The following is a 27,454-nucleotide window of genomic DNA, read 5'->3' as shown; positions in this document are numbered from 1 at the left end:
GGAGCAGCCTAGTTCCGTAGCTGGGAATGGAGCCGGCAGTTCTGTTCTGGTCACAGGCCATTACACTTCCCTTGGAATAAATGATCGGAAGTCACACAATTCTGACCTGTTACCTCCAATAATTCCCAATTAGAAGGGGCCACATTAGAGATGCCCCGAGCTGTCAGCTCTTCCGTACGGCGCGGCTGTTTACCCAGGAACTGCGCACTTTCCCATCCCATAGTACTTTCTGTATATATTGATATAGTTGTACTTATATACAGGTACAAATACTAGTTTCGCTGATTCACTCTCTGCCCCAGATAACTATTGGCCAATGAGCCCTGCTACATATCTTGCAACTGGGCCCCCGAGTCCCATTGTACCCACAATGCCAGTGGCTGCTCCCAGCACCCTGCCTCATATCCCTGCCAAATCCCCATCCCCTGTCTGCTCATATCCATTAAACCCTATTCCCCATATGTAATAATATGTAAATACGTTTGCCCGGGAGCAGTAACCCATAGCAACCAGTAAGATGTTTGCCTTTAAACAGGTGACCAGTAAATGCTACCTGCTGATTGGTTGCTAAGGCTCACTGCACCTGGGAAAACTCATTTAGATAGCTCTTAAAGAGATACTGACACCAGAAATGAAACCATTTTTTGCATTCTATTTATCATTTAGCCTTAAAAGTATTTGCCCAAGGCTTTTACATTCCCTATCTGATACCCCATGTTCCTCTGCAAGGGGGCGGCAGCATTAGAAGATATAACTGACAGGCTGAGAAGCGACAGTCAGGGGACCCTGCCATTTAGCAAAATGTAGGGGGGCTCCAGGTCTGCGGCTGGTCGGATCCTGAAAGCTAAAATTCCAAATTTGCTTGTGCTTTGATCTAAACGGATCACCCCTTGCAAAACTGTGGCCTAATCCCAGAAACTTTTCAATTGGTCTTCATTTTTTATTTTTCTATAGTTTTTATATTGTTATAGTATTTTAGTTATTTTCCTTCATCTTCTGCCTCTTTCCAGCTTTTACATGGGGGTCACTGACCCCGGCAGCCAAACCCTATTGCTCTGTGAGGCTTCCGTTTTATTGTTATTGTTACTTTTTTATTAATTATCTTTCTATTTATGCCCTCTCCTATTCATATTCATGTGTCTCTTTCAAACCACTGTCTGGTTGTTAGGTTAAATTTGACCCTAGCAACCAAATAGCTGTTATAATTCCAAACTGGAGAGCTGCTGAACAATTATTGAAATAGTTAAAAAACTACCAATAATAAAAAATGAAGACCAATTGCAAATTGCCTCAGACTAGTACTCTTCACATCACGCTAAAAGTGAATTTAAAGGTGAACTACCCCTTTAATATGAATGTGCTCCTATACACTGAGGCCGGCGTCACTCCTGCCTCTCCTCTCTCGTTATCTCTCTGGCTAACGAGCCCGGGCTCACACACCATGGAATATGGCAGCTACAGCTATAAGATTTCATCTCCCAACTAATTGTCAAGTTGATATTTTTAGCCAAGACATAGCCGTGCCACCCACTGCAAATCTCCCTGACAAATGGAGCTGTCAGGCTTTAGCGGGCAAATTGAATTACATGGAACTGAGAAATGACATTAGGGGGCTGATTGGCTATTTCTGGACAAGGTCCCCCATTCGCTCTGCTGGATACAGGGGGGGGGGGCTGTAAAGGTATCACATTCGGAGAGCGGATAAGATCTCTGTAGGCTTCTGTATATCGCAGCTAAGTAAAATGAGTTAAAAGGAATATTATTATTCTGTGCAGTTTTTCTTCCCCAATAAATTAATCTTGTCCTTTCCCATTGTTCAACAAAGAACTAAGATTTGATATTCTCTTCTTTCTTTGCCTTTTTTATTCTAACTGAATAATCAATTCAAAATAGAATCTCAGCCATAAAGCAGGGCAGGACTGCTGCTTACAATGGGGGGATCAGATAGGATCTGTGCCACTGTGACAGAATGCTCTGTTATACAGATAGCTAGAATCTCAGCCATAAAGCAGGGCAGGACTGCTGCTTACAATGGGGGGATCAGATAGGATCTGTGCCACTGTGACAGAATGCTCTGTTATACAGATAGCTAGAATCTCAGCCATAAAGCAGGGCAGGACTGCTGCTTACAATGGGGGGATCAGATAGGATCTGTGCCACTGTGACAGAATGCTCTGTTATACAGATAGCTAGAATCTCAGCCATAAAGCAGGGCAGGACTGCTGCTTACAATGGGGGGGATCAGATAGGATCTGTGCCACTGTGACAGAATGCTCTGTTATACAGATAGCTAGAATCTCAGCCATAAAGCAGGGCAGGACTGCTGCTTACAATGGGGGGATCAGATAGGATCTGTGCCACTGTGACAGAATGCTCTGTTATACAGATAGCTAGAATCTCAGCCATAAAGCAGGGCAGGACTGCTGCTTACAATGGGGGGGGGGGATCAGATAGGATCTGTGCCACTGTGACAGAATGCTCTGTTATACAGATAGCTAGAATCTCAGCCATAAAGCAGGGCAGGACTGCTGCTTACAATGGGGGGGGGGATCAGATAGGATCTGTGCCACTGTGACAGAATGCTCTGTTATACAGATAGCTAGAATCTCAGCCATAAAGCAGGGGCAGGACTGCTGCTTACAATGGGGGGATCAGATAGGATCTGTGCCACTGTGACAGAATGCTCTGTTATACAGATAGCTAGAATCTCAGCCATAAAGCAGGGCAGGACTGCTGCTTACAATGGGGGGATCAGATAGGATCTGTGCCACTGTGACAGAATGCTCTGTTATACAGATAGCTAGAATCTCAGCCATAAAGCAGGGCAGGACTGCTGCTTACAATGGGGGGATCAGATAGGATCTGTGCCACTGTGACAGAATGCTCTGCTATACAGATAGCTAGAATCTCAGCCATAAAGCAGGGCAGGACTGCTGCTTACAATGGGGGCCCCATGTGACCCACACTACTAAACCTACAGCAAGTTCCTTGGTAACGAGATTCTCAGGTTTATCACTACTATATAAATAAAGGCTAATATTGATAATAATACATGAGGCCTCCTCGGAGAAATAAAAGAGAAAAACCACCTTTTCGCTTGGACCTTTGGTCTCAGCCCCAAACTCCCCTTCTCCGCGTCCCGCACTGCCAGATGGAGCCAGGGAACTACAGACGGTTGGCTGGGGATACTGGGAGTTGCCGTTAAGCAGCTGGATGGCTACAGGCCTGATTGGAAGGGTCTCATCCTTTTCATCGACCAAGTTTGCCTCCTGGGAGGGAACCCCGACAGTTTTGTTGCCGGAACGTCTTACGTCATTATTCAGCAGGGAAACCATTAAGGCGAGCAGAACGTTCTGTGTTGCACAAGGTTGTCTGTGGCACATTCCAACGTTCCGCTCGGCCCAACACTAACATCTGTCCCAGATGTGCTCTAACCGCTCGGCTTTCCATCTGCCGGCCTGGCTGGGCGAGCGCAAATCCCATTTATACCGTTATGTCATTACTGACCCACAATCCCATGTTTCATGTCTGCGCAGCAACCCAGCTGGGATCATAGGGAACTTATCCCACTGCTACTATAGGCACCATCTCCCCCTACTATACCTGCTATCCCACAGCCCCAGTCCCTTCCCAGAGGCTATTATCCCCCCACTGCTACTATAGGCACCATCTCCCCCTACTATACCTGCTATCCCACAGCCCCAGTCCCTTCCCAGAGGCTATTATCCCCCCACTGCTACTATAGGCACCATCTCTCCCTACTATACCTGCTATCCCACGGCCCCAGTCCCTTCCCAGAGGCTATTATCCCCCCACTGCTACTATAGGCACCATCTCTCCCTACTATACCTGCTATCCCACAGCCCCAGTCCCTTCCCAGAGGCTATTATCCCCCCACTGCTACTATAGGCACCATCTCTCCCTACTATACCTGCTATCCCCCAGCCCCAGTCCCTTCCCAGAGGCTATTATCCCCCCACTGCTACTATAGGCACCATCTCTCCCTACTATACCTGCTATCCCACAGCCCCAGTCCCTTCCCAGAGGCTATTATCCCACTGCTACTATAGGCACCATCTCTCCCTACTATACCTGCTATCCCACAGCCCCAGTCCCTTCCCAGAGGCTATTATCCCACTGCTACTATAGGCACCATCTCTCCCTACTATACCTGCTATCCCACAGCCCCAGTCCCTTCCCAGAGGCTATTATCCCCCCACTGCTACTATAGGCACCATCTCCCCCTACTATACCTGCTATCCCACAGCCCCAGTCCCTTCCCAGAGGCTATTATCCCCCCACTGCTACTATAGGCACCATCTCTCCCTACTATACCTGCTATCCCACAGTCCCAGTCCCTTCCCAGAGGCTATTATCCCCCCACTGCTACTATAGGCACCATCTCTCCCTACTATACCTGCTATCCCACAGCCCCAGTCCCTTCCCAGAGGCTATTATCCCCCCACTGCTACTATAGGCACCATCTCTCCCTACTATACCTTCTATCCCACAGCCCCAGTCCCTTCCCAGAGGCTATTATCCCACTGCTACTATAGGCACCATCTCTCCCTACTATACCTGCTATCCCACAGCCCCAGTCCCTTCCCAAAGGCTATTATCCCCCCACTGCTACTATAAGCACCATCTCTCCCTACTATACCTGCTATCCCACAGCCCCAGTCCCTTCCCAGAGGCTATTATCCCCCCACTGCTACTATAGGCACCATCTCTCCCTACTATACCTGCTATCCCACAGCCCCAGTCCCTTCCCAGAGGCTATTATCCCCCACTGCTACTATAGGCACCATCTCTCCCTACTATACCTGCTATCCCACAGCCCCAGTCCCTTCCCAGAGGCGATTATCCCCCCACTGCTACTATAGGCACCATCTCTCCCTACTATACCTGCTATCCCACAGCCCCAGTCCCTTCCCAGAGGCTATTATCCCCCCACTGCTACTATAGGCACCATCTCTCCCTACTATACCTGCTATCCCACAGCCCCAGTCCCTTCCCAGAGGCTATTATCCCCCCACTGCTACTATAGGCACCATCTCTCCCTACTATACCTGCTATCCCACAGCCCCAGTCCCTTCCCAGAGGCTATTATCCCCCCACTGCTACTATAGGCACCACCCAGTGGGGTTCCAGTTTGAGGGGTGCCTATTGTTGGTTAATAGTTAATATCTCTACATCCTGATGTTCCCATTGAGTGTCTGTGTAGGAGAGTTTAGGAAGGGTTTGTAGGAATGTCCCGGAGGAGGCCGGCTCTTACCATAATCCCCACATTAGTGCAGTTAGGGGCCAGCGGATGAGTAGGAATGCTATAGCTGTACGTGCCGCTGGGCTATAAAGCTTCCCAGGCCGCAGAACAATACATGAGACAAGTGTTACACATGTTAATGGAGCACAGAGGGTCCCACCTGCGTCCCTGCAAGATGTGACTATAATCAAATTTGTCTCAGGGATGAAGGTGGGGCGGTCACAGGGGGACGCGGAAATCTCTTGTTAATGTCATCACTTATCTGTTTTATCCATGAAGTGCTCTTACTATAGGCAGCGAGCTGCCATTTCTCTGGGATATTTGTAGGTACAGCCATAGCGATCAAACTGCCTCCTTTCATTGGGAACTGGGCATCCTCTATATGGGAACTGTGTGTGCGGGAGTCGGGGGTCTGTACCCTCTAATGGGGAACCCTACTGTGTGCCAGGGAACCCTACTGTGTGCCAGGGAACCCTACTGTGTGCCAGGGGAACCCTACTGTGTGTCAGGGGAACCCTACTGTGTGCCAGGGAACTGTACTGTGTGCCAGGGAACTGTACTGTGTGCCAGGGAACCCTACTGTGTGCCAGGGGAACCCTACTGTGTGTCAGGGGAACCCTACTGTGTGCCAGGGAACTGTACTGTGTGCCAGGGAACCCTACTGTGTGCCAGGGAACCCTACTGTGTGCCAGAGAACCCTACTGTGTGCCAGGGAACCCTACTGTGTGCCAGGGAACCCTACTGTGTGCCAGAGAACCCTACTGTGTGCCAGGGAACCCTACTGTGTGTCAGGGGAACCCTACTGTGTGCCAGGGAACCCTACTGTGTGCCAGGGGAACCCTACTGTGTGCCAGGGAACCCTACTGTGTGCCAGGGAACCCTACTGTGTGCCGGGAACCTACTGTGCAGGGAACCCTACTGTGTGCCAGGGGAACCCTACTGTGTGCCAGGGGAACCATACTGTGTCTCAGGGAACCCTACTGTGTGCCAGGGAACCCTACAGTGTCTCAGGGGAACCCTACTGTGTGCCAGGGGAACCATACTGTGTCTCAGGGAACCCTACTGTGTGCCAGGGAACCCTACTGTGTGCCAGGGAACCCTACTGTGTCTCAGGGAACCCTACTTGTGCCAGGGGAACCCTACTGTGTGCCAGGGGAACCCTACTGTGTGCCAGGGGAACCCTACTGTGTGCCAGGGGAACCCTACTGTGTGCCAGGGGAACCATACTGTGTCTCAGGGAACCCTACTGTGTGCCAGGGAACCCTACTGTGTGCCAGGGGAACCCTACTGTGTGCCAGGGAACCCTACAGTGTCTCAGGGGAACCCTACTGTGTGCCAGGGGAACCATACTGTGTCTCAGGGAACCCTACTGTGTGCCAGGGAACCCTACTGTGTGCCAGGGAACCCTACTGTGTCTCAGGGAACCCTACTTGTGCCAGGGGAACCCTACTGTGTGCCAGGGGAACCATACTGTGTCTCAGGGAACCCTACTGTGTGCCAGGGGAACCCTACTGTGTGCCAGGGAACCCTACTGTGTGCCAGGGGAACCCTACTGTGTGCCAGGGAACCCTACTGTGTGCCAGGGAACCCTACTCTGTGCCAGGAAACCCTACTGTGTGCCAGGGGAACCCTACTGTGTGTCAGGGGAACCCTACTGTGTGCCAGATAACCCTACTGTGTGCCAGGGAACCCTACTGTGTCTCAGGGGAACCCTACTGTGTGCCAGGGAACCCTACTGTGTCTCAGGGGAACCCTACTGTGTGCCAGGGAACCCTACTGTGTCTCAGGGGAACCCTACTGTGTGCCAGGGAACCCTACTGTGTCTCAGGGGAACCCTACTGTGTGCCAGGGAACCCTACTGTGTCTCAGGGGAACCCTACTGTGTGCCAGGGAACCCTACTGTGTCTCAGGGGAACCCTACTGTGTGCCAGGGGAACCCTACTGTGTGCCAGGGAACCCTACTGTGTGCCAGGGAACCCTACTCTGTGCCAGGAAACCCTACTGTGTGCCAGGGGAACCCTACTGTGTGTCAGGGGAACCCTACTGTGTGCCAGATAACCCTACTGTGTGCCAGGGAACCCTACTGTGTCTCAGGGGAACCCTACTGTGTGCCAGGGAACCCTACTGTGTCTCAGGGGAACCCTACTGTGTGCCAGGGAACCCTACTGTGTGCCAGGGGAACCCTACTGTGTGCCAGGGAATACTACTGTGTCTCAGGGAACCCTACTGTGTGCCAGGGGAACCATACTGTGTCCCAGGGAACCCTACTGTGTGCCAGATAACCCTACTGTGTGCCAGGGAACCCTACTGTGTGTCAGGGGAACCCTACTGTGTGCCAGATAACCCTACTGTGTGCCAGAGGAACCCTACTGTGTGCCAGGGGAACCCTACTGTGTGCCAGGGGAACCATACTGTGTCTCAGGGAACCCTACTGTGTGCCAGGGAACCCTACTGTGTGCCAGGGGAACCCTACTGTGTGCCAGGGAACCCTACTGTGTGCCAGGGGAACCCTACTGTGTGCCAGGGAATACTACTGTGTCTCAGGGAACCCTACTGTGTGCCAGGGTAACCATACTGTGTCTCAGGGAACCCTCCTCTGTGCCAGGGGAACCCTACTGTGTGCCAGGGAACCCTACTGTGTGCCAGGGAACCCTACTGTGTGCCAGGGGAACCCTACTATGTGCCAGGGGAACCCTACTGTGTGCCAGGGGAACCCTACTGTGTGCCAGGGAACCCTACTGTGTGCCAGGGGAACCCTACTGTGTCTCAGGGAACCCTACTGTGTCTCAGGGAACCCTACTGTGTGCCAGGGAACCCTACTGTGTGCCAGGGAACCCTACTGTGTGCCAGGAGAACCCTACTGTGTGACAGGGGAACCCTACTGTGTGCCAGGGGAACCCTACTTGCTATTTCTTGTTACAGAGATCTCTAGTTATAGGAAAGTCCCCTTCTGTAATATAAGAACCCTGGAGCCTCACAGAGCAATAGGTTTTGGCTGCCGGGGTCAGTGACCCCCATTTGAAAGCTGCAAAGAGGCAGAAGAAGAAAGCAAATAATTCAAAACTATAACAAAAAATTAATGAAGGCCAGTGAAAAAGTTGCTTAGAATTGGACATTCTATAACCTATTAAGATTTAACTTGAAGGTGAACCTTCCATTTAAATAAACCCAATAGGGCTGTTCTGCCCCAATAAGGGGTAATTATATCTTAGTTGGGATCAAGTACAGGTACTGTTTTATTATTACAGAGAAAAGGGAATCATTTAACCATTAAATAAACCCAATAGGGCTGTTCTGCCCCCAATAAGGGGTAATTATATCTTAGTTGGGATCAAGTACAGGTACTGTTTTATTATTACAGAGAAAAGGGAATCATTTAACCATGAAATAAACCCAATAGGGCTGTTCTGCCCCCAATAAGGGGTAATTATATCTTAGTTGGGATCAAGTACAGGTACTGTTTTATTATTACAGAGAAAAGGGAATCATTTAACCATGAAATAAACCCAATAGGGCTGTTCTGCCCCAATAAGGGGTAATTATATCTTAGTTGGGATCAAGTACAGGTACTGTTTTATTATTACAGAGAAAAGGGAATCATTTAACCATTAAATAAACCCAATAGGGCTGTTCTGCCCCAATAAGGGGTAATTATATCTTAGTTGGGATCAAGTACAGGTACTGTTTTATTATTACAGAGAAAAGGGAATCATTTAACCATTAAATAAACCCAATAGGGCTGTTCTGCCCCAATAAGGGGTAATTATATCTTAGTTGGGATCAAGTACAGGTACTGTTTTATTATTACAGAGAAAAGGGAATCATTTAACCATTAAATAAACCCAATAGGGCTGTTCTGCCCCAATAAGGGGTAATTATATCTTAGTTGGGATCAAGTACAGGTACTGTTTTATTATTACAGAGAAAAGGGAATCATTTAACCATTAATAAACCCAATAGGGCTGTTCTGCCCCAATAAGGGGTAATTATATCTTAGTTGGGATCAAGTACAGGTACTGTTTTATTATTACAGAGAAAAGGGAATCATTTAACCATTAAATAAACCCAATAGGGCTGTTCTGCCCCAATAAGGGGTAATTATATCTTAGTTGGGATCAAGTACAGGTACTGTTTTATTATTACAGAGAAAAGGGAATCATTTAACCATGAAATAAACCCAATAGGGCTGTTCTGCCCCAATAAGGGGTAATTATATCTTAGTTGGGATCAAGTACATGTACTGTTTTATTATTACAGAGAAAAGGGAATCATTTAACCATTAAATAAACCCAATAGGGCTGTTCTGCCCCAATAAGGGGTAATTATATCTTAGTTGGGATCAAGTACAGGTACTGTTTTATTATTACAGAGAAAAGGGAATCATTTAACCATTAAATAAACCCAATAGGGCTGTTCTGCCCCAATAAGGGGTAATTATATCTTAGTTGGGATCAAGTACAGGTACTGTTTTATTATTACAGAGAAAAGGGAATCATTTAACCATTAAATAAACCCAATAGGGCTGTTCTGCCCCAATAAGGGGTAATTATATCTTAGTTGGGATCAAGTACAGGTACTGTTTTATTATTACAGAGAAAAGGGTACAGGCTGAGTTCCACACATCAAATGTGGGTTGCTGGCGGGTTCAGACCAATCTAAACCTGCTTCTGGCTCTGGCAGCACCGATTTATAGGCACATGGTTGCCCCACCCCCTCCTTCAGATATATAAATGCACTCATGCACAAACCAATGGTACCTATTTCCTGTCAGGTGATCATGAGTGACAGACAGGATGTAACAAAATTGTGGTTTAAAAAAAAAGATATAAAAGGGAATATTTATTGATATGTAAATGGAAACTGGTGGGTGACTTGTTGGGATCTATGCAACGGGTTAGTGGGTTTCCTTTGAGGGGACACACAGAGCTACTTGTCGCAGCTACTAAAACAGACAATGCTGCTCAGTTACTGATAATTGTCTCTACGTGTGTTTAACAGAGGCAATTCTCAGTATTGTCTATGGCAGGGGATTTTCTGGTGTTTAGTAGTCGTGATAAGTAGCAGCTACTAAGTAGCTCTGTGTGTCTTTCCTGTAACACACCATGGGCAGTGCCCCCCCACACACAGCGGGCAGTGCCCCCCCACACACACACAGCGGGCAGTGCCCCCCCCCACACACAGCGGGCAGTGCCCCCCCACACACACAGCGGGCAGTGTCCCCCCCCCACACACACACAGTGGGCAGTGCCCCCCCACACACACACACAGCGGGCAGTGCCACACACACACACAGCTGGCAGTGCCACACACACACAGCGGGCAGTGCCACACACACACACAGCGGGCAGTGCCCCCCACACACACAGCAGGCAGTGCCACACACAGCGGGCAGTGCCACACACAGCGGGCAGTGCCACACACACAGCAGGCAGTGCCACACACACACAGTGGGCAGTGCCACACACACACAGCGGGCAGTGCCACACACACACACAGCGGGCAGTGCCCCCCACACACACAGCAGGCAGTGCCACACACAGCGGGCAGTGCCACACAAGCGGGCAGTGCCACACACACAGCAGGCAGTGCCACACACACACACAGTGGGCAGTGCCACACACAGCGGGCAGTGCCAAACACACAGCGGGCAGTGCCACACACACACAGCAGGCAGTGCCACACACACACACAGCAGTCAGTGCCACACACACACAGCAGTCAGTGCCACACACACACAGCAGGCAGTGCCACACACACCGGCCAGTGCCCCCCCCCCAAACACACACACAGTGAGCAGTTCCACACACACACACAGTGGGCAGTGCCACACACAGACACAGCGGGCAGTGCCACACACACACACAGCGGGCAGTGCCACACACACAGCGGACAGTGCCACACACACACACAGCGGGCAGTGCCACACACACAGCGGGCAGTGCCACACACACACACAGCGGGCAGTGCCACACACACACAGCGGGCAGTGCCACACACACAGCGGGCAGTGCCACACACACACACAGTGGGCAGTGCCACACACACACACACAGCGGGCAGTGCCCCCACACACACAGCAGGCAGTGCCCCCACACACACAGTGGGCAGTGCCACACACACACAGCGGGCAGTGCCCCCACACACACAGCGGGCAGTGCCCCCACACACACAGTGGGCAGTGCCACACACACACGCAGTAGGGAAGTTCCTGCCTATTTGCCTGACAGTCCGCGGCAGCTGCTTGGCCAGTGGAAGGGTTAATCCCTCAAGTCCCCGGCCCGGCTGGGCTTTGGCACCAAACCCGGCGGCTCATGAATCACTGTGATTGCTCAAGGTCAGGAAATTGTCACGAGATGGATCTGCCAATGCCAAGTCCCTGCCGCTCTCAGGCTGCCGGCTGTCTCATCTGGTCCCCGGCAGCGCCATTAACTGCCGCTTCCTCTGTCGGCTACTGGAAATGACTAAACACAAATGGACGGTGTGTGTATGCTGATTGTTTAATAGGCTGGAATGATTTGGGCAAAATGAAGGCTCTTTGCCACGGCACTAACCATCCAATTGACTGCAGTCTGGCACTCGTGTCCTGCCCACATGTTACCCACGTCCCCACACTCTCCCTTCAGTGCCCCTTCACTCAAGTCATTTACTCCACCGCAGAATGTAAAGGGGAAGGAAAGCCTAGAATAAACTCTTCTGTTTTATTGTATTTGGTCTATCCAGCATAGAAAGGCCTGTGTATTGGGGTGATATGGAGCCCCATTATTCCACTGACAGTATTGTGTCTCTCCAAGAGCTGTGGGGCAAGAGCAGTAGGGCAAGATGGAGACAGTAGGGCAAGATGGAGACAGTAGGACAAGATGGAGACAGTAGGACAAGATGGAGACAGTAGGGCAAGATGGAGACAGTAGGGCAAGATGGAGACAGTAGGACAAGATGGAGACAGTAGGACAAGATGGAGACAGTAGGGCAAGATGGAGACAGTAGGGCAAGATGGAGACAGTAGGGCAAGATGCAGACAGTAGGGCAAGATGGAGACAGTAGGGCAAGATGGAACAATAGGGCAAGATGGAGACTGTAGGGCAAGATGGAACAATAGGGCAAGATGGAGACAGTAGGGCAAGATGGAGACAGTAGGACAAGATGGAGACAGTAGGACAAGATGGAGACAGTAGGACAAGATGGAGACAGTAGGGCAAGATGGAACAATAGGGCAAGATGGAGACAGTAGGGCAAGATGGAGACAGTAGGGCAAGATGGAGACAGTAGGGCAAGATGGGGACAGTAGGGCAAGATGGGGACAGTAGGGCAAGATGGAGACAGTAGGACAAGATGGAGACAGTAGGACAAGATGGAGACAGTAGGACAAGATGGAGACAGTAGGGCAAGATGGAGACAGTAGGGCAAGATGGAGACAGTAGGGCAAGATGGAGACAGTAAGGCAAGATGGAGCAATAGGGCAAGATGGAGACAGTAGGGCAAGATGGAGACAGTAGGGCAAGATGGGGACAGTAGGGCAAGATGGAGACAGTAGGGCAAGATGGAGACAGTAGGGCAAGATGCAGACAGTAGGGCAAGATGGAGACAGTAGGACAAGATGGAGACAGTAGGACAAGATGGAGACAGTAGGACAAGATGGAGACAGTAGGGCAAGATGGGGACAGTAGGGCAAGATGGAGACAGTAGGGCAAGATGGAGACAGTAGGGCAAGATGGAGACAGTAGGGCAAGATGGAGACAGTAGGACAAGATGGAGACAGTAGGACAAGATGGAGACAGTAGGACAAGATGGAGACAGTAGGGCAAGATGCAGACAGTAGGGCAAGATGGAGACAGTAGGGCAAGGTGGAGACTGTAGGGCAAGATGGAGACAGTAGGACAAGATGGAGACAGTAGGACAAGATGGAGACAGTTGGGCAAGATGGAGACAGTAGGGCAAGATGGAGACAGTAGGGAAAGATGGAGACAGTAGGGCAAGATGGAGACAGTAGGGTAAGATGGAACAATAGGGCAGGATGGAGACAGTAGACAGTAACACTGTATATGATAGGTTGGTAGGGCAGTTGCTAGGCGGGTGGAGCTCAGACAGTTTATGTAGTGGAGCAGAATCGTAGGAACAGTACTGAGCACGAGACCCGAGCTGGGCTCCATTCCATTTCCCAACTCTCAGTAAATTCTCCCAGTGAAATAAAAATCCCAGGTTTGTCCCCGGATGCCCCAGCAGCCTCCCCCCATTCACTTTAACTAACAGTGTCCTGATCCATTTTATTTATGTGCAACCTGGATCCCTTCCAGCCCTATTGTGAAGGTTCAGCTTCCCTAACATTCTGCTGGGCTCAGCGAGTTCTGCCGGAATGATTGGGAGGGATAATATGGCTCCGAGACATTCCCTTATTTCTCCTTGTGATATGGAGACATGGCCTGTATGTATAGAGACTGCCCTGTCTGTATCTCTTTCTCTATATCTAACCCTTCAGCTCTCATCTATCTGTCTATCTATCTATCTATCTATCTATCTATCTATCTATCTATCATCTACCTATCTATCTATCTATCTATCTATCATCTATCTATCTATCTATCTATCTATCTATCTATCTATCTATCTATCATCTATCTATCTATCTATCTATTATCTATCTATGGCAGTGCCTGGGTTAAAGAGATAGGGATAATTCTGCACACATGATAACATTCCTGAGTAATTTGGGAGTTTTATCTTGGTTCGTGGCTGCCCAAGGCTGTGCTCCAGTCTTCTCCCATTAGATTATTATTCTATGAGTAAGTACAGGCCTCTCTGCTCCAGCAAAGCCCTGTCCCCCACCCGTGTCCCAGCACATACAGCCCAACAGGATCGGGATTGCACCCCCATTCACAGAATAATGACTCTTTTAGTAAAACAGTAGGGGGGTCCGTGTTTTGTGGTTTTCTGCATTTTTGATTCAAACTCCCCCATTGGGATCTACGAACATCCACCCCAAATCCCCCCCTAACTGGCCTTCAGGCTGGGCCCCCTTAGCCCATAACAAGGTTACAGATATATAGAAACATTGGGGTAACAGTCACCCTGCTATAGTTCCAGGGGTACCCAGGACACAAATAAGCACTCACCCCAAATCCCCCCCTAACTGGCCTTCAGGCTGGGCCCCCTTAGCCCATAACAAGGTTACAGATATATAGAAACATTGGGGTAACAGTCACCCCGCTATAGTTCCAGGGGTACCCAGGGCACAAATAAGCACTCACCCCAAATCCCCCCTAACTGGCCTTCAGGCTGGGCCCCCTTAGCCCATAACAAGGTTACAGATATATAGAAACATTGGGGTAACAGTCACCCCTCTATAGTTCCAGGGGTACCCAGGGCACAAATAAGCACTCACCCCAAATCCCCCCCTAACTGGCCTTCAGGCTGGGCCCCCTTAGCCCATAACAAGGTTACAGATATATAGAAACATTGGGGTAACAGTCACCCCGCTATAGTTCCAGGGGTACCCAGGGCACAAATAAGCACTCACCGAAAATCCCCCCCTAACTGGCCTTCAGGCTGGGCCCCCTTAGCCCATAACAAGGTTACAGATATATAGAAACATTGGGGTAACAGTCACCCTGCTATAGTTCCAGGGGTACCCAGGGCACAAATAAGCACTCACCGAAAATCCCCCCCTAACTGGCCTTCAGGCTGGGCCCCCTTAGCCCATAACAAGGTTACAGATATATAGAAACATTGGGGTAACAGTCACCCTGCTATAGTTCCAGGGGTACCCAGGGCACAAATAAGCACTCACCGAAAATCCCCCCCTAACTGGCCTTCAGGCTGGGCCCCCTTGCCCATAACAAGGTTACAGATATATAGAAACATTGGGGTAACAGTCACTTTGCTATAGTTCCCGGGGTACCCAGGGCACAAATAAGCACTCACCCCAAATCCCCCCCTAACTGGCCTTCAGGCTGGGCCCCCTTAGCCCATAACAAAGTTACAGATATATAGAAACATTGGGGTAACAGTCACCCCGCTATAGTTCCAGGGGTACCCAGGGCACAAATAAGCACTCACCCCAAATCCCCCCCTAACTGGCCTTCAGGCTGGGCCCCCTAAGCCCATAACAAGGTTACAGATATATAGAAACATTGGGGTAACAGTCACCCCGCTATAGTTCCAGGGGTACCCAGGGCACCAATAAGCACTCACCCCAAATCTCCAAATAGCCGAGCCCTAAATATAAAGATAAGTTATAAAAAGGAACAATAACAAGAAAAATTTAGCCTCACAGAGCAACAGTTTTTTTACTGCCAGGGTCAGTGACCCCTATTTAAAATGGCAAATAATTCCAAAACTATAACAAATAAAGACCAATGGAAATGAATAGGCAATTCTATGATATACTCACAGTTAACCTGAAGCTGACTAACAGCAGAGCCAGTGGTTGTGTCACTAGACTCAGAAGGGCTCATGTATATATTGTATATATTATATATTAAATGCCATTCAGTAGCGTAAAGAGTACAGTGGCATTTAGATTGTAAGCTCTGTGGGTCAGAGGATTATTGTGTTCCAATAACTATGTGTTCCATATGGAGCTGCATATCTGTGCCATCTCCATGCTCCTGCCTAGGGATAGTGGGTAATATACTCAGTATATACGGTATATACAACAGGAACCTAGGAATCTCCCCTCGGACGCGAGACGGCTTAATCATTCTGCTGACAGTCGCCATTTAAATAAGATTTAAAAGAGCTTTTCAAGTCCAAATGTTTGTGAGCCGACAGGTACGGTTACTGGAAAGGTTTATTAAAGCCGTAATCGCCTGCGCCTTCTCTCTGCTTTTAGCCTGGGGGGACAGGCACATAGTAATACACAGGGTTTGGGCTGACGAGCACATTGATTGCCTAGTAATGAGGGAAACCTGGGGGGGGGTGAGGGATGGGGTTAGAGCTCCAGTGTAACCCCCATACCCTATACACACAGTAACTGTATAATATATAGGCACGGTGTAACCCCCATATCCTATACACACAGTAACTGTATAATATATAGGCACAGTGTAACCCCCATATCCTATACACACAGTAACTGTATAATATATAGGCACAGTGTAACCCCCCATATCCTATACACACAGTAACTGTATAATATATAGGCACAGTGTAACCCCCATATCCTATACACACAGTAACTGTATAATATATAGGCACGGTGGTAACCCCCATATCCTATACACACAGTAACTGTATAATATATAGGCACAGTGTAACCCCCATATCCTATACACACAGTAACTGTATAATATATAGGCACAGTGTAACCCCCATATCCTATACACACAGTAACTGTATAATATATAGGCACAGTGTAACCCCCATATCCTATACACACAGTAACTGTATAATATATAGGCACAGTGTAACCCCCATATCCTATACACACAGTAACTGTATAATATATAGGCACAGTGTAACCCCCATATCCTATACACACAGTAACTGTATAATATATAGGCACGGTGTAACCCCCATATCCTATACACACAGTAACTGTATAATATATAGGCACAGTGTAACCCCCATATCCTATACACACAGTAACTGTATAATATATAGGCACAGTGTAACCCCCATATCCTATACACACAGTAACTGTATAATATATAGGCACAGTGTAACCCCCCATATCCTATACACACAGTAACTGTATAATATATAGGCACAGTGTAACCCCCATATCCTATACACACAGTAACTGTATAATATATAGGCACAGTATAACCCCCATATCCTATACACACAGTAACTGTATAATATATAGGCACGGTGTAAACCCCCATATCCTATACACACAGTAACTGTATAATATATAGGCACAGTGTAACCCCCATATCCTATACACACAGTAACTGTATAATATATAGGCACAGTGTAACCCCCATATCCTATACACACAGTAACTGTATAATATATAGGCACAGTGTAACCCCCATATCCTATACACACAGTAACTGTATAATATATAGGCACAGTGTAACCCCCATATCCTATACACACAGTAACTGTATAATATATAGGCACGGTGTAACCCCCATATCCTATACACACAGTAACTGTATAATATATAGGCACAGTGTAACCCCCATATCCTATACACACAGTAACTGTATAATATATAGGCACAGTGTAACCCCCCATATCCTATACACACAGTAACTGTATAATATATAGGCACAGTGTAACCCCCATATCCTATACACACAGTAACTGTATAATATATAGGCACAGTATAACCCCCATATCCTATACACACAGTAACTGTATAATATATAGGCACAGTGTAACCCCCATACCCTATACACACAGTAACTGTATAATATATAGGAGAGATGGTTAATGCTGCCCGGCAGTCAGGGAGTTGCTCTGGCCGCCAGTTTGCGTGCGTTGGGCGGTTGGGCGCGTGTGTAGGTGAGCGCTGCGAGGCACGTTTAATTGGAGTGATGGGAGTCTGACAAGTGACAGGTTGGGCTGATGCTGCCACGTTGGAATGTACATATCGCTCCCCTCCGGCTGCGTTGGTATGTACTGTGATCGCTGATGCGTGATTGGACGTCACGGTGATGGAGGCTCAGGCCCTCATTTCTGATTTTGTCACATTTCTAAAAGTTCATTTTAAAAATACTATAATTTACTCATTCTCTAAATAGTTCCACGGTCCTGCAGTGCATTGTGGGTACGGGGCCCTGCCTGGCTGACTCCTCATAGAAGACAAGGAAAGCATTGGGTGCAGCCCACATTTATACTATATCTGTATGGCAACCTACAAGGCAGCTGCACGGGGATGCTGCTGGGAGTTGTAGTACAACAACACTGTGAGGCCTACAGTTTCCTGTGCCTACTGTATAGTATGTTGGGATAGAATGGCCTGAGGCTTCCGGCTCATCCCCTCATACAATCTGGCTCAAATACACATGCTGGGTGCATAATTAGCAGTATATTCCAATGCGTGCCGCAGACTGCAGTGGATTTTGGTACAACGAGCACCTAATTTAACTGCTAATTAGCCATACAGGGTGTGAATTTACTATGTCCATTTAGGTTAATGACAATTCAGCTTAAAGCGACACTGACACCTAAAAAACTTTTTTTTTTTAAATCTGCCTACTTGTTTGTAATGGTGTGAGCCTCCAAAATCCTAGCAAAAAAATGTTCAACGCTAAATCGCCTTCCCAATCACGGCTTCTGAAGAACAATCCCAAGAGGCAGCCATCTTAGAGCTTCTCTTCGTCGCTCCTAGATCACTGCCTCCTCCAGAAAAAAAAGGGAAAACATCTAACCAATAGCGCAGGTTCCCTGCGCTGCCCTTCTGCCTTCATGCGCGATGACGTCATCGTGCACACGTTTAGCTTAAGTCTCTTGTCAGTGTGTGTAGAGGGGAGGGGGAGCCCGTTTATGCAGGCAGACACCTGAAAGCCTGTGTCTGCAAGTTAAATCTTGGTGGGAGATTGAGGGACAATAAGGAGAAATAGGAGGGTGAAATAAGCAAACTCACAGGCAGTATTACTTGCAGGCAGTCCAGCAGCGTTACGCTAAAGATCCGGAGAGGAGATAACAAGTCACATGTCAGGGTCACATGATTTATTATGCTGCCGAAAGTAAGGGAAAAGAAAAGGGGAGGATCCTCCCAGTAACTGACGTCAGCCTGCTCCTGTTTTGACAGACAGGCTGAGAAGATACAGTCGGGTTTGGCAGACAGTCGGGTCCAGCATCTTATAAAGTTTTTATTTAGAGAACAAGCCCTTTCAGGAAAAAATGGTCCACATGACTTATAGGTATGTTTGGGGGTAGATTTGTTTTTTTAAAAGAATTATTTTGTTGTCAGTATCACTTTAAGAAAATGCCCAAAAATTGCCCGTGCCAGCCAACCCTGTGCCATTAGGGCGACATGTCCCTGCTAGTCTGACCAGACTCGGGCGTGCCGGCCAATCCTTTGCCATTAGGGCGACGTGTCCCTGCTAGTCTGACCAGACTCGGGCGTGCCGGCCAACCCCGTGCCATTAGGGCGACGTGTCCCTGCTAGTCTGACCAGACTCGGGCGTGCCGGCCAATCCTTTGCCATTAGGGCGACGTGTCCCTGCTAGTCTGACCAGACTCGGGCGTGCCGGCCAATCCTTTGCCATTAGGGCGACGTGTCCCTGCTAGTCTGACCAGACTCGGGCGTGCCGGCCAACCTGTGCCATTAGGGCGACGTGTCCCTGCTAGTCTGACCAGACTCGGGCGTGCCGGCCAACCCCGTGCCATTAGGGCGACGTGTCCCTGCTAGTCTGACCAGACTCGGGCGTGCCGGCCAACCCCGTGCCATTAGGGCAACGTGTCCCTGCTAGTCTGACCAGACTCGGGCGTGCCGGCCAATCCTTTGCCATTAGGGCGACGTGTCCCTGCTAGTCAGACCAGACTCGGGCGTGCCGGCCAACCTGTGCCATTAGGGCGACGTGTCCCTGCTAGTCTGACCAGACTCGGGCGTGCCGGCCAACCCCGTGCCATTAGGGCAACGTGTCCCTGCTAGTCTGACCAGACTCGGGCGTGCTGGCCAACCCCGTGCCATTAGGGCAACGTGTCCCTGCTAGTCTGACCAGAATCGGGCGTGCCGGCCAACCCCGTGCCATTAGGGTGACGTGTCCCTGCTAGTCAGACCAGACTCGGGCGTGCCGGCCAACCCCGTGCCATTAGGGCAACGTGTCCCAGCTAGTCTGACCAGAATCGGGCGTGCCGGCCAACCCCGTGCCATTAGGGTGACGTGTCCCTGCTAGTCAGACCAGACTCGGGCGTTCCGGCCAACCCCGTGCCATTAGGGTGACGTGTCCCTGCTAGTCTGACCAGACTCGGGCGTGCCGGCCAACCTGTGCCATTAGGGCGACGTGTCCCTGCTAGTCAGACCAGACTCGGGCGTTCCGGCCAACCCCGTGCCATTAGGGTGACGTGTCCCTGCTAGTCTGACCAGACTCGGGCGTGCCGGCCAACCTGTGCCATTAGGGCGACGTGTCCCTGCTAGTCTGACCAGACTCGGGCGTGCCGGCCAACCCCGTGCCATTAGGGTGACGTGTCCCTGCTAGTCTGACCAGACTCGGGCGTGCCGGCCAACCCCGTGCCATTAGGGCGACGTGTCCCTGCTAGTCTGACCAGACTCGGGCGGCCAACCCCGTGCCATTAGGGCAATAAAGATTCACTCCGGGGTATATTTGGCACCTTATTGCCGGAGGGACCCTGGTGGCTTTGCTTGTTTATCCCAGGACTCTTTGCCCCTCTCTTTCCTGTCTATTTAATAAACTGGTGCAACTAAATGACCTTCCCATGATTCCTCCTCCGGCTACAGACAGTAAGTGCCAGTTCCGGTGCCCGCCCTGTGCCCGTGTCAGACAGCATTAACTGACACCAAAGCATTGTGGGATTTGGAATCTTGGCTGTAATCTACTAGGAAATGTTTATCTTCTTATCTGGTTGCTAGGGCCAGTCTATTGTATATACTATAAGCCAATTGTATGGAGCCCCTTATTAATTGTATTGGGTGACACTGTCCCTTTTACATGGCCAGCTGTGTTTACATTAAGTAACCAATCAGTGGGCCCCAGCCCCTACCCTGGGCCCCCTTAGTGCCGGCGCCGGGATTGCCTCTTTATTAAAGGGATTAGCAATTACGCTCCGATCAGATAAATGGATTTAGCCATAATAATTCCAGATGATCCCTCATTGTGCGGGGAAGTGCCAGGCTGCGGTGTCTCCCTGACATGCCGAGGGATTATGGTGGGGGCTAATGAAATAAAAAGCCTTCCATGGGTGATGCCGCGCTTGGGAGGTCGCCAGCGGCGCTAATCCCCGGATTTGCCAACACAAGGGCTCGCCCGCTCTCTGTACCCGCCGCTGTGACACTGAAATTTGGCTTAGTGGCTCCGGTCTCCCTATGGGCACAATGAATGGGCTCGCAGGTGACTGGTTCTACTACGGAAGCAGCTCATTGGCCACACGTGATGCATAATTGGTTTTAAATTCATGGCTATTAGAATAAAGATATAATAGTCTCACTGTGGCCCTAAGGGATGGGGGGCCCCACTGCACTATAGCTCCTGTGTAAGGGCCCTGCCATTTATATCATTGGGGCTGTGCAACATGGAGCCCCCCAGCTCTTATTATCTAGCAGCCCACTGGCACCTTGGGTTAGAGCCCCTCCCTTGTTACTGTCTTCCCTTACTATACAACTTTCCTGTAGTTACAGCCCCCCCCTTACACTATCCCACCTTATTATACAGCCCCCCCTTCCCCTGACTCCATCCCACCTTATTATACAGCCCCCCCTTCCCCTGACTCCATCCCACCTTATTCTACAGCCCCCCCCTTCCCCCTGACTCCATCCCACCTTTTTATACAGCCCCCCCTTCCCCTGACTCCATCCCCACCTTATTATACAGCCCCCCTTCCCCTGACTCCATCCCACCTTATTATACAGCCCCCCCTTCCTCTGACTCCATCCCCACCTTATTATACAGCCCCCCTTCCCCTGACTCCATCCCACCTTATTATACAGCCCCCCTTCCCCTGACTCCATCCCACCTTATTATACAGCCCCCCCCTTCCTCTGACTCCATCCCACCTTATTATACAGCCCCCTTCCCCTGACTCCATCCCACCTTATTATACAGCCCCCCTTCCCCTGACTCCATCCCACCTTATTATACAGCCCCCCCTTCCTCTGACTCCATCCCACCTTATTATACAGCCCCCCTTCCCCTGACTCCATCCCACCTTATTATACAGCCCCCCTTCCCCTGACTCCATCCCACCTTATTATACAGCCCCCCTTCCCCTGACTCCATCCCACCTTATTATACAGCCCCCCCTTCCCCTGACTCCATCCCACCTTATTATACAGCCCCCCCCTTCCCCTGACTCCATCCCACCTTTTTATACAGCCACCCCTTCCCCTGACTCCATCCCACCTTATTATACAGCCCCCCCCTTCCCCTGACTCCATCCCACCTTATTATACAGCCCCCCCTTCCCCTGACTCCATCCCACCTTATTATACAGCCCCCCTTCCCCTGACTCCATCCCACCTTTTTATACAGCCACCCCTTCCCCTGACTCCATCCCACCTTATTATACAGCCCCCCCTTCCCCTGACTCCATCCCACCTTATTATACAGCCCCCCCTTCCCCTGACTCCATCCCACCTTATTATACAGCCCCCCCTTCCCCTGACTCCATCCCACCTTATTATACAGCCCCCCCTTCCCCTGACTCCATCCCACCTTATTATACAGCCCCCCCTTCCCCTGACTCCATCCCACCTTATTATACAGCCCCCCCTTCCCCTGACTCCATCCCACCTTATTATACAGCCCATCTCCCAATATCAGCCAATCCCAGCATGACCCAGTTGGGCCCCCCCATGACACACTGAGCAATATTTAATATTAGTTTGAGAGACCCCAGAAATGATGCCCCCCCCACATGAGCTCTCAGGCTGAAGGTCGCCGGAGTAGTTACTCAGGGATGGAGCAGGCTATAGGGAGACCGGGCTGGTACCCGGCGGTGCCGCCCCTGAGTGCCACAGATGCCCCAGTAGCAGCAGGGAGAGTGCCGGTAGGAGTGCATTCTGGCCCCTGTCAGTCTGACTGTCTCGCTGGCGCTGCTCTCGCAGACGGCATCTCTGTGTGAGACGTCAGGGTCCAGCCCAGATCATTAACTCCGCGGCTCTCCCCGTGTGTCGTGGCCCAGTAATAGTGAGCAGATGCCTCCTCGCTGGTGATGCTCCGGTCCCCATTATCAGGGGACAATGCTGCTCCCCCCGGCTGTGTGGCTCTGACACCCCCCTAACTCCTTCCTATTCTGTGTCCCCCAAACAGATGGCAAATCCTGTGACCTCAGCCTGCGGTGTTATTCTGGCAGTGATGGTGATGATGGTATTCGCTCAGCGACGTGGCCAGGGTAAGTGTAACCAGCACTGGGGGGCTCACATAGCATTGGGGGGGGGGGTAGTTTTATTGATGCTCAGGAGTCTGTAACCTCTGAAGTGCCGGCACCAAGCACAGGGGGCTCCGGGGGGCTGCTAACGGCTTTCAGATCTTCCATCTAAATGGAAACATGTAGCACATATGGGGGGGGGGGGGCTGTGTGAAACTGTTTGTTGTATATAGGGAGCTCCCCCTCAATCTGCTGATTGGCCCCAATGTGCAAGAGTTACAGAGCCACCAAGGGCCCCGTCTGTATTTCAGCCTCACTATTCTGCCCCTATAACTTCCCTAGGGACACAGGGGGGCTGCATTCCCTCTTATAGCAAAGATTTCCCATCCGTGGGGGTAACCCCCCCCCCCCCCCCAGAGCAGTGCAAGTGGCCCTGTATGAATGGGATTGTGCTGCTAGAGACCCCTGACAAATGCCCCGCCAACCTGTGGGACTGGCAAAATAATGCAACAAGGGTGCTGGGAATCCCAAGGGAGGGGCCACACACTAACTGGCGCCTGTGGGGCGTGGGTGGCCCTAGGGAACACTGTTAGTGATACTTTGTACCAGTATATTGTCCCATCATCCCCTGTACCCCCTTCGACTGGCAGCCACTCTACTTACAGGGTTGGCATTTGTCGCTGTATAGTCAACACCCACTGGTGGCACCCCTAGATGTGGCAGTGCCAGGCATATGGGTAGCTGCTTGCTGGGTGGGGACTATATACAGCACCCCATTGGCTGTTACCCCATGTACAACAGTGTGGTGCAGTTATTCAGCTTGATTGGCTCCTAATGAAATTGGCCCTAGTGTGTGGGAATGTGATTGTAAGCTCTGCGGGAGCAGGGGGTGATGGATCAATAAAGCACTGGGTAATTGATCTGTTTAAACAATACAACGGTTAAGAAGTTCTAGTTATGACTCTATAAACTAGTCTTAGCTTGTTAGACTATGTAGCACTGATATGGGCAAGGCTGGCAGCACCGATATGGGCAAGGCTGGCAGCACCGATATGGGCAAGGCTGGCAGCACCGATATGGGCAAGGCTGGCAACACTGATATGGGCAAGGCTGGCAGCACTGATATGGGCAAGGCTGGCAGCACGGTTATGGGCAAGGCATGCAGCACCGATATGGGCAAGACTGGCAACACTGATATGGGCAAGGCTGGCAACACTGATATGGGCAAGGCTGGCAGCACTGATATGGGCAAGGCTGGCAGCATTGATATGGGCAAGGCTGGCAGCACTGATATGGGCAAAGCTGGCAGCACTGATATGGGCAAGGCTGGCAGCACTGATATGGGCAAGGCTGGCAGCACTGATATGGGCAAGGCTGGCAACACTGATATGGGCAAGGCTGGCAGCACTGATATGGGCAAGGCTGGCAGCAATGATATGGGCAAGGCTGGCAGCACTGTTATGCCATTGACTTCACTGTCAGACTGTCCACGGGGCAACTGTATAGTAAGGGTTAAACAGTTATGTTATGTATCTATGGAACATATCAGTGAATATTCCGACTCTCTCTGTACAGCTTGCCAGCAGTGAGTTAATAGCCCCCTGTATATCACGGACCCCCTTATACAGCAGGGAGCGTATATATACAGTATATAAATATATATATGGTACGGGAAGTAGCGGGACACGCTGGTACCAACCCCACTGCCATTAGCGCCACGGTGAGCGAAGATAAACGACACCCCGAGTGCCAGAGGTACCCTGTGTCCGACACTCACTGTGCCCATTATCCCAATCGATAAACAGGGAGGAAATATCTCCGACAGGTTCTTCCTGGGGCGGAATAATGAGCAGATAAAATGGAAAGAAATTTAGAAGGGCAAAGAAAACATCTTATTCCAACTGATCAGTAATGTTCCCTGTGTCCTTCACTGGCAGCGTCTGGGCCCTACTGTGGCACCCCTGGAACTATAGCTGGTACCCCAATGTTTCTATATATCTGTAACCTTGTTATGGGCTAAGGGGGCCCAGCCTGAAGGCCAGTTAGGGGGCATTTGGGGTGAGTGCTTATTTGTGCCCTGGGTACCCCTGGAACTATAGCGGGGTGACTGTTACCCCAATGTTTCTATATATCTGTAACCTTGTTATGGGCTAAGGGGGCCCAGCCTGAAGGCCAGTTAGGGGGCATTTGGGGTGAGTGCTTATTTGTGCCCTGGGTACCCCTGGAACTATAGTGGGGTGACTGTTACCCCAATGTTTCTATATATCTGTAACCTTGTTATGGGCTAAGGGGGCCCAGCCTGAAGGCCAGTTAGGGGGGGATTTGGGGTGAGTGCTTATTTGTGCCCTGGGTACCCCTGGAACTATAGCGGGGTGACTGTTACCCCAATGTTTCTATATATCTGTAACCTTGTTATGGGCTAAGGGGGCCCAGCCTGAAGGCCAGTTAGGGGGCATTTGGGGTGAGTGCTTATTTGTGCCCTGGGTACCCCTGGAACTATAGGGGGGTGACTGTTACCCCAATGTTTCTATATATCTGTAACCTTGTTATGGGCTAAGGGGGCCCAGCCTGAAGGCCAGTTAGGGGGGGATTTGGGGTGAGTGCTTATTTGTGCCCTGGGTACCCTGGAACTATAGCGGGGTGACTGTTACCCCAATGTTTCTATATATCTGTAACCTTGTTATGGGCTAAGGGGGCCCAGCCTGAAGGCCAGTTAGGGGGGATTTGGGGTGAGTGCTTATTTGTGCCCTGGGTACCCCTGGAACTATAGCAGGGTGACTGTTACCCCAATGTTTCTATATATCTGTAACCTTGTTATGGGCTAAGGGGGCCCAGCCTGAAGGCCAGTTGGGGGGGATTTGGGGTGAGTGCTTATTTGTGCCCCGGGTACCCCTGGAACTATAGCGGGGTGACTGTTACCCCAATGTTTCTATATATCTGTAACCTTGTTATGGGGTAAGGGGGCCAGCCTGAAGGCCAGTTAGGGGGGGATTTGGGGTGAGTGCTTATTTGTGCCCTGGGTACCCCTGGAACTATAGCGGGGTGACTGTTACCCCAATGTTTCTATATATCTGTAACCTTGTTATGGGGTAAGGGGGCCCAGCCTGAAGGCCAGTTAGGGGGGGATTTGGGGTGAGTGCTTATTTGTGCCCCGGGTACCCCTGGAACTATAGCGGGGTGACTGTTACCCCAATGTTTCTATATATCTGTAACCTTGTTATGGGCTAAGGGGGCCCAGCCTGAAGGCCAGTTAGGGGGGGATTTGGGGTGAGTGCTTATTTGTGCCCTGGGTACCCCTGGAACTATAGCGGGGTAACTGTTACCCCAATGTTTCTATATATCTGTAACCTTGTTATGGCTAAGGGGGCCCAGCCTGAAGGCCAGTTAGGGGGGGATTTGGGGTGAGTGCTTATTTGTGCCCTGGGTACCCCTGGAACTATAGCGGGGTGACTGTTACCCCAATGTTTCTATATATCTGTAACCTTGTTATGGGCTAAGGGGGCCCAGCCTGAAGGCCAGTTAGGGGGGGATTTGGGGTGAGTGCTTATTGTGCCCTGGGTACCCCTGGAACTATAGCGGGGTGACTGTTACCCCAATGTTTCTATATATCTGTAACCTTGTTATGGGCTAAGGGGGCCCAGCCTGAAGGCCAGTTAGGGGGGGATTTGGGGTGAGTGCTTATTTGTGCCCTGGGTACCCCTGGAACTATAGCGGGGTGACTGTTACCCCAATGTTTCTATATATCTGTAACCTTGTTATGGACTAAGGGGGCCCAGCCTGAAGGCCAGTTAGGGGGGGATTTGGGGTGCATCAGCAAGTAGTGAGAGGAAGGAATGTTGGCCATACAAGTTGCTAAGCGTGGGGGCAAGATGGCGGTGGATAACTAATGAGGGGTGTTGGCGGGGGGCTTACCTCGGGTGCCCCCTTAGCTTTGGGCCTAGTTGGGCAGAGGAGGGGTTGCTGTATGTTCCCGGGGGGACAGTACAGGCTGTGGGACCCAAGGCCTGGCCGGGTTGGATGAGGAGAGAGTTCCAGGCTGTCGGATATGGGCAGATCAAAGCCGTCAGGCTCGGGGAGCTTACTGAAGTGCCAGCCTCTGGGGAGAAACTGCCTCCAAGTATTTAAATAAAGGAAGCAAAATCTGTAATTAGAGCAACAAGTTGTTTATTTGAGTTCGGCAGAAATCCGCTGAGCCGGAGGAGAGAGGGAATACACAGGGAATACACAGGGAATATACAGGGAATATACAGGGAA

The 27,454-nt window shown here is 50.4% G+C and overlaps 1 protein-coding gene and 1 long non-coding RNA gene across 5 annotated transcripts in view; one reads left to right on the top strand and one right to left on the bottom strand.

Annotated features, from left to right (window-relative positions):
- Positions 1 to 19,133, bottom strand: part of LOC116408226 — a 37,010-nt gene extending 17,877 nt beyond the window's left edge. The window contains exon 1 of the long non-coding RNA XR_004220809.1: positions 18,795 to 19,133. This is a non-coding gene — a long non-coding RNA (uncharacterized LOC116408226). The remainder of the gene's footprint in view (positions 1 to 18,794) is intronic.
- Positions 1 to 27,454, top strand: part of cntfr (ciliary neurotrophic factor receptor) — a 283,796-nt gene that overhangs the window by 165,081 nt on the left and 91,261 nt on the right. For 2 of the 4 annotated variants that reach the window (XM_031892423.1, XM_031892427.1), the window contains one exon: positions 23,143 to 23,224. In XM_031892423.1, the coding sequence (XP_031748283.1) occupies positions 23,143 to 23,224 (82 nt within the window). 4 annotated transcript variants of the gene reach the window in all.

This window comes from Xenopus tropicalis, chromosome 1 (assembly GCF_000004195.4).
Source record: "Xenopus tropicalis strain Nigerian chromosome 1, UCB_Xtro_10.0, whole genome shotgun sequence".
Lineage (NCBI taxonomy): Eukaryota > Metazoa > Chordata > Amphibia > Anura > Pipidae > Xenopus > Xenopus tropicalis.
The sequence above is the reverse complement of the archived record's forward strand: the minus strand, read 5'-3'. Positions and strand labels throughout refer to the sequence as shown.